This window comes from Sinocyclocheilus anshuiensis, unplaced genomic scaffold (genome assembly GCF_001515605.1).
Source record: "Sinocyclocheilus anshuiensis isolate Anshui unplaced genomic scaffold, SAMN03320099.WGS_v1.1 scaffold244, whole genome shotgun sequence".
Lineage (NCBI taxonomy): Eukaryota > Metazoa > Chordata > Actinopteri > Cypriniformes > Cyprinidae > Sinocyclocheilus > Sinocyclocheilus anshuiensis.
This window is the reverse complement of record NW_015558588.1, coordinates 557999-572290: the sequence shown is the minus strand read 5'-3', so window position 1 is coordinate 572290 and position 14292 is coordinate 557999. Positions and strand designations below refer to the sequence as shown.

At 32.9% G+C, this 14292-nt stretch overlaps 2 protein-coding genes across 5 annotated transcripts in view; both read right to left on the bottom strand.

The window, feature by feature from the left end:
- Nucleotides 1-4165: 4165 nt before the first annotated feature.
- Nucleotides 4166-10539, bottom strand: LOC107679934 (ras-related protein Rab-9A-like). Of its 4 annotated transcripts, none has more exons than XM_016475660.1 (4): nucleotides 10412-10539; nucleotides 7190-7238; nucleotides 6272-6304; nucleotides 4166-5180 (listed from the first exon to the last, which is right to left on the bottom strand). In XM_016475660.1, the coding sequence occupies exon 4, from the start codon at nucleotides 5152-5154 to the stop codon at nucleotides 4549-4551; it is 606 nt and encodes a 201-aa protein (XP_016331146.1). In that variant the 5' UTR covers nucleotides 5155-5180; nucleotides 6272-6304; nucleotides 7190-7238; nucleotides 10412-10539; the 3' UTR covers nucleotides 4166-4548. The 4 variants fall into 4 exon arrangements, with proteins under 4 accessions (XP_016331146.1, XP_016331147.1, XP_016331148.1 ...); XM_016475661.1 differs by having other exon boundaries at nucleotides 4166-5173; XM_016475662.1 differs by lacking the exon at nucleotides 10412-10539 and adding an exon at nucleotides 10272-10405.
- A 3004-nt stretch (nucleotides 10540-13543) lies between these two features.
- LOC107679931 (tripartite motif-containing protein 35-like) overlaps nucleotides 13544-14292 on the bottom strand; it is a 22599-nt gene continuing 21850 nt past the window's right edge. The window contains exon 6 of the mRNA XM_016475657.1: nucleotides 13544-13647. Within this exon, the coding sequence (XP_016331143.1) occupies nucleotides 13544-13647 (104 nt within the window). The remainder of the gene's footprint in view (nucleotides 13648-14292) is intronic.

The following is a 14292-nucleotide window of genomic DNA, read 5'->3' as shown; positions in this document are numbered from 1 at the left end:
TAGACAGATAGATAGATAGATAGATAGATAGATAGACAGATAGAAGTTCTGGTCTCAGGTTATGGACTTTGTGTAAAAACAAGTCTGTAGAACATCACTATGTTGACTTTATGAATATAATAATGATGGAAAGGAATCTGAGGAAACTGTCTGACCTCCAGTGCGTCCAGACCCCTGCGGCTCCTGAAGGCCTGACAGCTTCTGCTGCATCTCATCTGGAGACTTCTCTGCTCTTCACTCACAGACGTGATCATGTGTGCTAATCGACCGACATTCAGAGATAACCGATCAGCGACACGATTTTTATTATTATTATGCTTATAAACAGAACAGAGATGACAATAATTGCATAAAACTTTGTATACAATATACAAAATGTATCAATGTCATCGGAACACATAAGAAAATTAAGAAAAAAAGAAGAAAGAAAAAAACAATAATGATGATTGGTAAGAAATATAACAATGGAAAATAAGAAAAACTAAAGATAAAAAAATATATAAACCACGAGGGTAAGATATTAATTTATACATCGATTAGACTGTACAAATTAAAATCATTACAAATTAAAGTCGTTCTCATTGCTTTCTTATTTACTGAAGATGAAACAGTATTAAGTTATGTTTTAAACGCTTTCAAAAAAACAATAAAAATCGGTATGTGGTTAGTGAACTTATATTTATGGATATAAAATTTGCCAAGAAAATAAATTACATTTATAAGAAAACACGCTTTATTTTTGTAGGATCAGAATCAAAGTATCCGATGGGTATGGATATATCTTGCTGGATATTTTCTTTAATAAACATATCAATATTTTTCCAAAGTTGTTCAGTATAAAAACATGAAAGACAGTTTCTGTGTGAACTTGGCAAAAAGAGCATCTTGTATCAATACTAGCTAATATTATATTTAGTCATGAAATATTTAGCAGGGTAAAACGTATTCATTATTTTAAAAGATACTTATTAACATATTTTTGTTGTAAGGACCAAATCTTTTTCCAGTTTATTTATTTTTAGTTTTTTTTAAATATTCCAATAATAGATTGCAGGAGATGCAGAAATAATATCTCCTAGAAAGAGATCTAACTTTTTTTTTTTCTAACTTTATTATTTCCATATTCCGGATTCGTCCTAATGACGTAACACTCGCTCAGCGCTCTCATTGGCTGTTTTGTGTCAGCTGGGGACAATCCACCGGAAACCGGAACTCTTATGATGATCGTGTCTGATCCTCATAATTCAGTTTAGATCGAGTTCATTTCCACAATATTCGCTTTGTGACTTACATAATTAGTAATTATATAAAGGAGGTGTTTTTTTTAGAATGTATAATTTCTGAAAGAAAGAAAAAAAACGCCGAACTGACTTGTGTTGACATGTTCATCAGTGTTCATGTACATTAATATTCAATAACCGAGTGCTGGTTTCGTGTTTACAGCTCTACATACTGTTATTAACCATGTCGGGGAGTTTTTGTTTCGTTATGGTGGGTCATCATGATAACCCGGTGTTTGAGATGGAGTGTCTTCCTCCTGGAAAGACAGAAGCAAAGGTGAGTGATGAGGATGAGGAGGATGAAGATGAAGAGCATCCCAGTTCCAGTAATGGGTTCGTGTTGTGACAGGATGACCACAGACACCTGAACCAGTTCATCGCTCACGCTGCTCTGGATCTGGTGGATGAGAACATGTGGCAGTCCAGCAACATGTACCTGAAGACTGGACAAATTCAACGAGTGGTTTGTCTCCGCCTTCGTCTCAGCTCCTCATATCCTTCTCACACTCACCGTCAGCCATATGCTTTAGTAAACAGTACAAGAAATCATTATCATGTCCATTTGAATTTTAGTATATTCATTTTGATGTGAATATATATATTAGATTTTATTAATTGTATTTTTAATTTGTAGTTAATTTAGTACATCACGTTAAATTCAATTAGAAATGTTACCTTGGTGACTTTTTTATATTTTATTTTACTCGAGCAAAAAAAAAAAAAAAAAGTTTTAATTTTAGTTTTAGTTAACTATAATAACTCTGATTTTCTGTAAATGTTTTTTACTCTATAAAACTGAGAAAATTCTAGGGAATTCTGCTTTGCAATTTTTATTAAAAATGAAAAGTTTTATTAAAATTGAAAAAATATATTTTCGATTAATTTTAGTACTAGTTAACTATACCTCAGATTTTCTGTAAATATTTTTTAACTCTATAAAACAGAGCAAAATTCTAGGAAATTCTGCTTTGCAATTTTTATTCAAACTGACAAATTTATTAAAAATTATATTTTCAATTAATTTAAACTATAATAACTGATTTTCTGTAAATAATTTTAACTCTATAAAACGGAGAAAATTATAGGAAATTCTGCTTTTGCAGTTATTAAAAATGAAAAGTTTTATTAAAATTGAAAAAATATATTTTCGATTAATTTTAGTACTAGTTAACTATACCTCAGATTTTCTGTAAATATTTTTTAACTCTATAAAACAGCAAAATTCTAGGAAATTCTGCTTTGCAATTTTTATTAAAACTGACAAATTTATAAAAAATTATATTTTCAATTAATTTAAACTATAATTGATTTTCTGTAAATATTTTTAACTCTATAAAACAGAAAATTCTAGGAAATTCTGCTTTGCAATTTTTATTCAAAATGAACAGTTTTATTAAAATTGAAAAAATATATTTTCAATTAATTTTAGTACTAGTTAACTATACCTCAGATTTTCTGTAAATATTTTTTAACTCTATAAAACTGAGAAAATTCTAGGAAATTCTGCTTCGCAATTTTTATTAAAACTGACACATTTATTAAAAATTATATTTTCAATTAATTTAAACTATAGTAACTCTGATTTTCTGTAAATTGTTTTTTTTTTAACTCTATAAAACTGAGAACATTCTAGGAAATTCTGCTTTGCAATTTTTTATTAAAATTCATTGAAAACTAATTTTATATTTATTTGCAATTTTGCATAGCAAAGCATCCCTGGTAGTCCTGTCATAAGCACCAGATTATTATTCCAAGGCTAATAAATGTTTAACACAGATAGTACAGTAGTCAGTCGCGTCCCTAGAAACTGAATATTAACAGACCCATTTAATATATTTTTCCTTAACTTTCCTTGCATACATATGAGATTTATTATGCTCCATGATGTTCGGCAGGAAGACGGAATCAAGAACTTCTTTAATGATGTTTATGATCTGTACATCAAGGTAAATCATATATTATTCTGTAGTGATATTTCAGTACCATACCAATGCCTTGCATTTATTTGAAAACATTTGTGTGTATTTTTACCCAGTTTGCAATGAATCCCTTCTACGAAGCCAACGCACCGATTCACTCCACAGCTTTCGAGAGGAAAGTGCAGTATCTTGGGAAGAAGCATCTGCTCAGTTGATTCATTTTATACCCATACTATTTTGTTTTTGCATTCTTGTTGTCATGCATAAATATACAGGTGTGTTGTTTATACTGTCAGATACATATTTCACGTTTCAGTTGTTCATACTCAATATCGCCAGCTTACATTCACATTCTCACCTGCTACTGTACGACAAATGGTGTGTGAATACAGATTATTCTTAAAGACGTGTTTAAAGCATCAAACAGGAATGCAAAATACATTTCTGCAGAAATGACACACTAAACTGCAACATCTATAACCTGTGGTCAACTGCATGATGATTTTGTACATTACTGTTGTCTAATAATAACCTTAAATCAAATAAACAATTTCATCAAGTATTGCTCAATACTTCTTTAATTTCAATTTAACAATCTACTTTTTCTGCTTCTTTTCAAAGTGCGTGCTTAAACGCTCCATCTCGTTCATATTTTTAGTACAAGTACTGTGTATATATTTGGCACTCTACATAATTATGTTAATATATATTAGAAATGATCACACACTGTATGAACGCCTGCCCGGCATAAGTTAATCATAGTTATAGGAAAAGAAAATCACATAAAATGCACACTGCGAGAAAAATCAGCATTTTTGTCTTGTTTTCCAGTAAAAATACCTAAACATCCTTAAAACAAGATGCATTTACTTAAGAATCAAAGAGCATGTGATAGACTTGTTTTCACATAATAGACGAATAAATTCAATATATGTAAGGTGAAAAAGGTGCTGTTATCTTACACAGCTGTGCTTCTCAAGTAAATTGTTTTAAGGACATTTCGATATTCTTAATGGAAGACAAGGCGTGTTTTTACAGTGCATTTATTGCATTTGCTCTTCACTATTTAATTGCCATGCAAGACAAAATTATATCCGTCTATGCACTAACCCGCTCAAATCCCATAAATCCTATATATATATATATATATATATATATATATATGAACATCTGAATGCACAGAATCGTTTAAATTCAGGCAGTTCAGTTCAGATCCATGAAAGCCACCCAGTGCAAGCAACCCAGTGTTTAGGAGTAAGTGCATGTATTCCAGTAAGTGCATGTTCAAATATAACGCAGATGCTTCACTCAAGGACCATTAAATAGCTAATGGAGGTCATTCTCGTCTGTTAACAGCACCGCGTGCTGCTGCGAGGCTTCCTATGCAGGCTGACGGTGTCTGTTGGAATCAAATGCTCATGTCGCTCCTCCAAAGCCAGAACTCTTCTGACGGCTTCCTCGAACGCAACCGAGACATTGGTGGCATCTTTGGCGCTGGTCTCGAAGTACGGGTATCCTCCGCTTTCCCTGCACCACTCCTGAGCTTCCTCGCTGGTCACCTGCCTCTCCGTCACGTCCACCTTGTTGCCCAGAAGCACGAACGGGAAGCTGTCGGGCTCCTTGACGTCGGCGTAGAAGATGAACTCTTTCCTCCAGTTGTTGAGGTTGTGGAAGCTCTGGCTGTCGTCCACGCTGAAGGTCAGCAGGCAGCAGTCGGAGCCGCGGTAGAAGGGCGTCCGCAGGCTGCGGAATCGCTCCTGACCCGCCGTGTCCCAGATCTGCAGCGTGACCGTGCGGCCGTCCACCTCCAGGTCTTTATTGAGGAACTCCACGCCGATGGTGTGAAAGAGATGGGCGTCGAACTTGTTAGTGACGTAGCGGTTCATGAGCGAGCTCTTTCCCACTCCACCGTCGCCCAGGAGAATGACTTTAAGAAGGGATGATTTAGATGACATGGTGTTTGTAGCCGTCGTCCTGTGAAATGAAGTTCAGGGACATTTTAAAGACTTGCCTTTCATATTTCTGAAATAAGTCATATGATTCTCCCAAAAATTTGGAAGATGCATTTATTTATTCAAAAATACAGTAGAAATTTTTAAAAATTATTTGAATTTAAAATAGCTGTTTTCTGTGTGAATATCTGTTAAACTGTAATTTATTTCTGTGATCAAAGCTGAATTTTCAGCATCGTTACTCCTGTCTTCAGTGTCACATGATCTTCAGAAATCAGTATAATATGCTGATTTGCTGCTCAAGAAACATTTCTGATTATTATCAATGTTGAAAACAGTCGTGCTGCACAATATTTGTGTGGAAACTGTGATGCATTTTATTTTTCCAGGATTCACAGATGAACAGAAAGTTCAAAAGAACAGCATTTATTTGAAATAGAAATCTTTTGGAACATTATAAATGCCTTTAGTGTCACTTTTGATCACTTTAATGCGTCCCTGATAAATTAAAATAATAATTAAAAAAATGTTTTGTAATCATACTGTCCCTAAACCTTTGAATAAAAGTGTATCTCATTTCCCTCATAAATATGAAGAGCACAACTGTTTTCAACATTGATAATAATCAGAAATGTTTCATTTAATCAGCATATTATACTGATTTCTGAAGATCATGTGACTCTGAAGACTGGAGTAATGATGCTGAAAATACAGCTTTGATCAGAGAAATACATTACAGTTTAACACATATTCACATAGAAAATAGTTAGATTAAATTACAATAATATTACACCGTTTTTTCCTGCTTTGATCAAATAAATGCAGCCTTGGTGAGCAAAAGAGACTTTAATATTTGATATATTTCAAACAAATATACACCCGTGGCTCTTAGGATGGTACAAAAGGGCAAAAGTAGTAGTAAAAAGTGGAGAGAGTTTTATAAATCAGTATTTGAACCAATTTTACCTCAGTTTAATTTTTGTAACTCAGTATGCTTGTTTAAATGAACTGATTCAGAAATTGAAATTGGTTGAATTAAAACAAATGGCATTTTGGAGCTTTAGCATTATGAATGTGAGTTACTGCAACATTTAAGAAAATTAGGGAGAAATTAGCTTACCTTTACTGCCTCACGTAATTCATCGTTCAAAATCTAGAACAACAACAAAAACGGCAAAATTTGAAATATTATCCCAACATACTAGACCAGTCAAATTAAGATTTACGCAATAGAGACTTAATATTGTAATGTGTCGTTTGCATAAATTATTCAACTATTTACAGTTATTCATGCTGAAGTGAGATGTGTTGCAGAAATACTTTACATAGACCACATTATATATGTATGTATATTATATGTGTTATTATTATCATTCATGCACGTTTCTATATGCAGTATAATGATTATGCATTTTTTTATTTTCTCAAAAAGCAAAAATACAACCATTAAAAGTACATCAGTGATGATATTTAAAAATAATTTTAAGTTTAAACATCCAATAACTGATATAATTTTAATGGTATAATTCTGCTTTTTGTGAAAATAAATACTACATTATTTTTAAATAACCAACATAAATTGTTAATGGTTTTATTTATTTCTCTTTTTTAAAAATGCATTACATTTAAAATATTAATATAAAACAAAAAAATGATTTTTTTTAAAAATGATTTTTTTTTTTTTGTGAAAATAAATACTACATTGTTTAAACATCCAACAACCAATAAAATGTTTTAATGGTTGTACTGATGTTTTTCTGTAAAAAACTACATTGTTTAAACAACCAATAATATAATTTTTTTTATGGTTTATTTCCGTTTGTGTGTTTTTTTTGTGAAAAATAGAAACTACATATCCACTATACTGCAACAATAGAAACATATGCATAATCAGCATTCGTTGTTAAATGTAGGTCAATCATTTACTACACTAGATACAAATCAGGCTAACATTACTTTCTAATTTGCACAGCGATGCTGGACATAAGGCGGCGTTATGCACTAAATGAAGGCACGAGCAAGGTCCATCGAGACTCACAGTAGTTTTCTCTCAGCTGCTGGCTTTCGGTCATGTGCTCCTGTCTGTCCTGCATCACATGCAACAGTGTGCATTACAATTCAGGCAACATGCAACACACAGAGAATTACTTAATTACACTTACACAAGCCTGCTGGGAGAAAACACTCAGTCAATTCACCGCACAGACCTGCGGCGCTGATGGCCAGCTCTATCAATGCGGTTGAGACTTATAGGCAATAATTACTTTTATATGGATTTATTTTTATTTTTGCATGGAAACCAATGGGGGGTCAATTTGATCCGCAACACAAAAGTCATTTACAACACAGCAGGAGGGTTAAATGATCAGATTCAGAAATTAATTCAAATGTTCCAGTTTACGCAGTTCAAAAATGTTAAAATATTACTGGGAACATCTAGTCATCTTGTTGAGAGGTTGAGATTTGTAGTCTTTTTTATAATTAAATAATTATGGCCAATAACTGCTTGGACAGCCGATATTACAAATATTTATTATACAGCATCAAATACTTCATTCTGATTGGTCAGTCTGAATATTATGTTTATGTGTGTGTGTGTGTGTGTGTGTGTGTGTGTGTGTGCATATATATAAATACCCGTAACCAGACTAAAGTTACTTTTTTATTGATTAAATGATTACATATTATTCACACAATAGCAATAAATTATGAATAAATTATTGATTCTCCCTAATTCCTCTTTTACGTCTTTTAAATGTTCCTTTCTAAAATAGCCTACCGCTTATCACTGTAAAAAATGACCGTGAATTTAACAGTAAAAACCTGTTAAATGGTTTACGGTAAATTCCCCTACTATATACGGTGAAAAACTGTACTGGACATTACATGTATTGGACATTAATTTTACGGTAGTATATCGTTTTTGGAAGTGAAAAAGACCGTATAATTTACAGTGAATAACCGTAAATTGACATTCCCAGAATTCCCTGCGTTACATTTCAAATTTGATGTTTTTTTGTTGAAATAACTATGTTTCTTCTTAGTTTTTTCTTATCAGTTGTGTATATTAGGGTTGTGTGTTACACCTAATGTTGTTAAATTAATGTTTATTGCATTATTTCAGTTTCACGTGTGTTACCATGATGGTGTTTAGTGTTTGTGTGAATGACACTGTGCACCTTCTATGTATGTTATTATTTAAAAGCTGCTTGTGATGGGCTTTGGTTCATCATGTGACTTTCTCATCACCTCCTGCATTTGGTGGTTATCAGTGTATTACAAAGGTACAAAACAGATTTCAGTACTTCAATAGATTGGTATATTAACATTATATCAGTTAATGAAATTACCGTATTTAACTGTAAATTTAAGTTAAAACCGTAAAACCTAAAACGTTGCTACCGTATTTTTTATGGTAAAATTCCGGCAACCAGAGCAGGTTTTTTACCGTAAATTTTACAGAATTTTTTTACAGTGTACACTCAGAAAGTCCAGTTTTGTGGACATTCACACAAAGACCAGTCACTGGTCAGGTGACTACATTTTAATAAGTGTTTTCTCAACATTTCAACATTGCATCAACTACTGATGAAAATTCATTTTTATTTGAATTATCACTCAGTTGGTTATTTAATTACTATGTCTTTGGAAGGCTTTTGTCTTTTAAACACATTAAAATGCACAAATTCACATTATTTCTTATTTACTTGTAATGCAGGCATTCACATACTTTTTTTTTGTCATCTGAACCTCTTCCACCTAATATTTTTACTTGAAGTACCCCTGAGATTTAAAAATAAATATTTTAATAATGAAGTATCACATTTGCATGTTCACGGCTCTCTGACGTTGGTTAATAGTCACATGACATGCAGGTAAACAAATAAAATATTTCATTTTTTTAGTAAGCGTCTTATTTTGATTGTTATTTTAAAGGTGACATATCATGAAAATCTGACTTTTCCAAGTGTTAAGTGCTATAATCAGGTCCTCAGTGCATCTACCAACCAAGGAAACGTGAAAAAGATTAACCCAGTAACTTTGTTTTGGTTAGTGCTCACATGCTGTGACAGCCGCTTGCTGTGCGTGTGCTTCGGATGTGTGCGCTCAGAAAACCGTATATCAGAAGTTTAAACTCATATGGTTTCAAACACATGATTTCAGCGCGATAAACATGATAATCAGAACCATGACAGATGTTTTTAGCAGGTACGAGCTGTAATGGTGCAGCTTTATTCTGGAAAAGGGGGCGGGAAGCAGCAGCTCATTTGCATTTAAAGAGACAGGCCAGAAAAACAGCGTGTTTCTGCTTCCACTCAAAACCGGCATTTTCAAAATGATATAATAAATGATCTGTGGAGAATTTTGAGCTGAAACTTCACAGACACATTCTGGGGACACCAGAGACTTATATTACATATTGTAAAAAGTGGCATAATGTGTCTCCCTTAAAAAGATATATTTTAATTTTACATTTTATGATTTAATTAATTATTAGCTTTGAATTAAACTCACGAACCCCCTGCAGTTCCTTACGAACCCCAGTTTGGGAAACCTTGATGTAATATAATGTTTAATGCACTTCATGTTGTTAATTTCAACGAATGGAATATATGTTCTTACTCTTTGTATTTGTATATCAATATGGTACAAGATTATCCTGTCTAAATCAATGTGATAAACGAGTTTGGTCGAAAGTAATCTAATTATATTGTAATGCAATGGATTACATTACTAACTACAATTTTTGTCATGTAATTTTGAATCAGTAACAGATTACAATTTGTAAGTAATCTACCCAGCTCTGTAGCCTATATACAGTATATAGCATAAGGAAAGCAAAGTATATAAAATACAACAAATATAGTCATGCATTAAAATTCTATTATAATATCATATTACTGTTACTATTATTAATATATTATCATTTGTACACATTACTGTAATGATAATTTGTAATAATGACTATATACTTATAATTTTATAATATATATATATATATATATATTATTTATTTACAGAACTGCACGCAAATTAAAGAGATTCTGCGACACGGAAAAACGTGTAACAAACCAAACGACGACGTTATTTATAATAATGAAATTAAAATTAAAACCCACCTAAACCATGAATGAGCGCTGAGTTGTTGAACTTGAGACGAAACCGATACAAAGTGAATCAGTCAGAAGGAAATACACAGATCTGTGCTTGTAATGCTGCGAACCGGAGCTGATCTGAGCTGAAAGAGACTCGGGCTCACCTGCAGCTGCTTCTGAACACATCGGGCTTCAGGAACCGGAAACCTCGATTCGATCAAAAGAAACAAAACAAGCGATAAAGCGAAACATGACGAGTTTCGGGACTCTTCCTCTGATCTCTGATGGTGCCGCACTCCTGCAATCCTATTGGCTGGTGAGCGTCACGTGACCCCGCTGGCTGATAGTCGATCACGTGATGTGTTGCTACATAAACAGAAGACTTCAGGCCCTTGAAGCTGCTTCACATTCGTACTGGTACTCAGATATATATATATATAGATAATTTTTTTTTATATATATTTTTTTTCTCAAGTGAAAATGTAAAGTTAGATGCTTTGAGGTAAAAGGAATCCCTGAGAATTGGGACAGAAGGCTGCTGTAATTACTTAAAATATAATTCATGAAGTTATTTGATAATTTCATGAATTCAAAGCCCATTTCAAACTTGTTCATTATTCATCATAGCCTATAAGCCTTTATTTCTATTATCAAATCTCTTAAATTAAACTAAAAATATAGGCCTGTATATAATTCATAATATAATTTAGATGCATCAACTACATTGTTAAAGTTAATTTCCATAGAATATTTAGGTAACACTTTATAATAACTATCATTTATGAATCATTAACAAACATTATATAATGCTTAACAGATCATTAGTTAATATATATTCACATAGCTAGAAATATGAGATAATGTTCTTGATAATGTTTACTAATCATTACCTACTGACTAACATATGATTATGATGCTTAACAGATCATTAGTTAATATATATTCACATAGCTAGAAATATGAGATAATGTTCTTGATAATGTTTACTAATCATTACCTACTGACTAACATATGATTATTTAACATAAACTGAAATGCTTAGACATGTCAGTAAACCTTCAGTTCATATGATCTTCATTTGTTGGTCTTTGTTTGTTGTGTAGACCTCTGTTTACACATCTTAACAAGTAATCTACTAATTATTTGTTTATGTATTTTCAGTACCCAATCTAAAGTTGAAACTAGTCATCATTTGTAAATGTTTATAAACGATTACTAATCATTTAGTATCTTTATTGGCACTGGACTTTTAGCTACTGTAACAAGGTTTGTGTAAAGGGTGGCTGGTTAAGTTTAGCTAAATGCTTGCTAAAGACATAACAGATTGTAATTTTGGTCACATTAGTATACTACTCTTCAGTATGTCATTAAACAGGATAGCTGTTCCTTGAATTATAAATAAACGGGAAAATAATAATATTATAATAATCAAATTGACCCCTGTACACTGTTGACCCTTTAACCAACCCTTAAACCTACCCATACACCAAACCTGTGCCTAACCTACCCGTATCACACCTCAATAGCAGCTAAAGTGTCGTGCATTAACATAAGCTTTTAATCACTGTATAACATCTCGTATTAAAATTTGTAGATTTTCAATACGTGCTTGATCATATGGATTGAAAGTTTAATGACATTTGTAAGTATTTTAACTTACATGAAATAATGATTAGTTTGAATATTATCTAATGTTTAGTAAGTTTATTAGCAGACATTAACAAGCACAATATCTCACGTTTCTAACTCTTTGAATATATATATATTAACTAATGATCCATTAAGCATTATATAATGATCATTTGTTAATTATTTATTAATGAAAGCTATTATAAAGTGTTACCAATATTTATTTTAGTATTTGACATTAATACAGCTTTTTCAGATAAATAAATAAATCCTCCTCCTGAGAAATGTTTGAATGCTGAGTAAATCCTTTTTAATCTGATTGTTTCTTATTATTATGACTGTCGTGTTGTAATGAAGCATAATTTCAGTGAAAGTCAGTAAAGCTGCTCTGACGTTTCCACTGCTGACAGGAGCTGCGACTGGTTTAAACAAGCAAGTCAGTTACATTCATTTATTAATTTATTGGGGAAATATAAGGCAAGGCAAGGCAAATTTATTTATATAGCACATTTCATACACAATGGTAATTCAAAGTGCTTTACATAAGCCCACAGGCTTTGGTGGTCGTGGGGCCCGCCGTTTTTTAGTTGATATCTGGGGGCTTGCAGCGAAAGAGTGGGAGAGTTTGGTCCCAGCATAAACCAGTTCCTCCATTTTTTGTGAGAAGCTTAGAAGTGGAGATGCTGGAGAGAGGGATAATGTGTCTGGTGAGCGGGGCTCTGGCTCTGCTGTTTCTGGTGGCTGAAATATGTTGCCCTGGCTTCCCTGGCTGTTTTCCAGAAAGTCGTCCTTCAGTATTCACAAGCCTTGTCATAGCCGTATCTGGGGTAGAGGATGCTATGGCAGCAATACGAGAAACTCGTGACAATCTGATGTCTCTACTGCCTTTGGGTTTGGGTGCCTTTTGTTTTATAAACAAAATTCAGGGTTCCCATTCTTTCAGACCAATGCATTTCCATGATTCAAACCTAATTATCATGAACAAACATTTGTCCTTTCATTACTGAAATCATATAATCACATTTTTAATGTAAAAAAATATTTATTATCCATTATCAATTCGTTTTATTATCAAACTTTGCTCAGAATTTGAGTCAAACTTTTAAGGAGTTTTCAGTGAGTCCCAGAGACTCTGAGAATCAGATGTTTATAAACAGTTTTACTCAAGTATTTCTATAGTAAGTATTTATATTTCATTCAACATTGATGTGGATTAAAAAGGACTTTTACATCCATTTACATCAATGAACAAATGAGCATTTAATCGCTATAACTGAAATAAACAATTATTCGTTTAGTCTCATGTTGAACAAATATTGAAATTGTGATATGGATTAAATATGAAGCATGGTGAGTGTAAAAGATGAAAGCAGGTCGATCCAGAACTACAGGTGTAACATTTACTGACTATTGAACGCTAAGATCCTCAGAGAGGAATAGGTACAGAAGAAAGGAAAGACTGTGTTAGTGAAGGTGGTTGTGAATGTGTGTAGATGTGTGTTAGTTACAGGATCAGAGAATGACACCGTTCCTCTGTCATAGTCCAGATCAACTCTCACACGCTCAAGCTTCTGTTTAACACGAAAACCAAACCAATCAGACCATCTGCGCTGAACACTCCAGACATCAGTGTTAAAGAAAACATTTACATTTACATTTACATTTAGTCATGCAGGAAATGGTTGACTGGTCAAGCTCCATCTCAGACTGGTCAGATCATCAGACAGGATGAGATGTGGATTTGCAGTGTTTGGATCCAGAATCACCGGAGCTGATGAGACACAATCAACAGCTGCTTTTATTCTGATGTTCATATAATGATCAAGAGTGAACCATACACAGATTATTATGAATTATGACACTCGTCCTATTGATCAAACACATCAGACATTTTCCTCTCATCACTGTCAGTGTTGTTACAGTAAATATTTTAGATTTGCCAATCAAACTGAACTGAGATCTGCTGTATCACTGTAACTGTAAATATCATGTGGACCAAAGTTGTTCTTCTCTTGTTTTCGGCTCATTTTGGTGTAGAAGCTCATCTGGTTATTCACACATAATGCTGAAATCTGTCAATATTCCCTCATGCGTCATTTCCAGTGTGTGTGTAACCAACGTGATCTCATGATAATTCGTATGTATTTTACGTAACATGTGGTTCTATAAAACATACATTTACTTACGTTTTTACAGGCACTAAAACGTACAATGCTAACGTATTTTCAGCATCTAAACGTACAAATACTTACGTATTTTCAGCATCTAAACGTACAAATACTTACGTATTTTCAGCATCTAAACGTACAAATACTTACGTATTTTCAGCATCTAAACGTACAAATACTTACGTATTTTCAGCATCTAAACGTACAAATACTTACGTATTTTCAGCATCTAAACGTACAAATACTTA

Excerpts from the sequence above, each read along its gene's own strand:
- LOC107679934 (XM_016475660.1), bottom strand. The coding sequence starts at position 5,154 with ATGTCATCTAAATCATCCCTTCTTAAAGTCATTCTCCTGGGCGACGGT.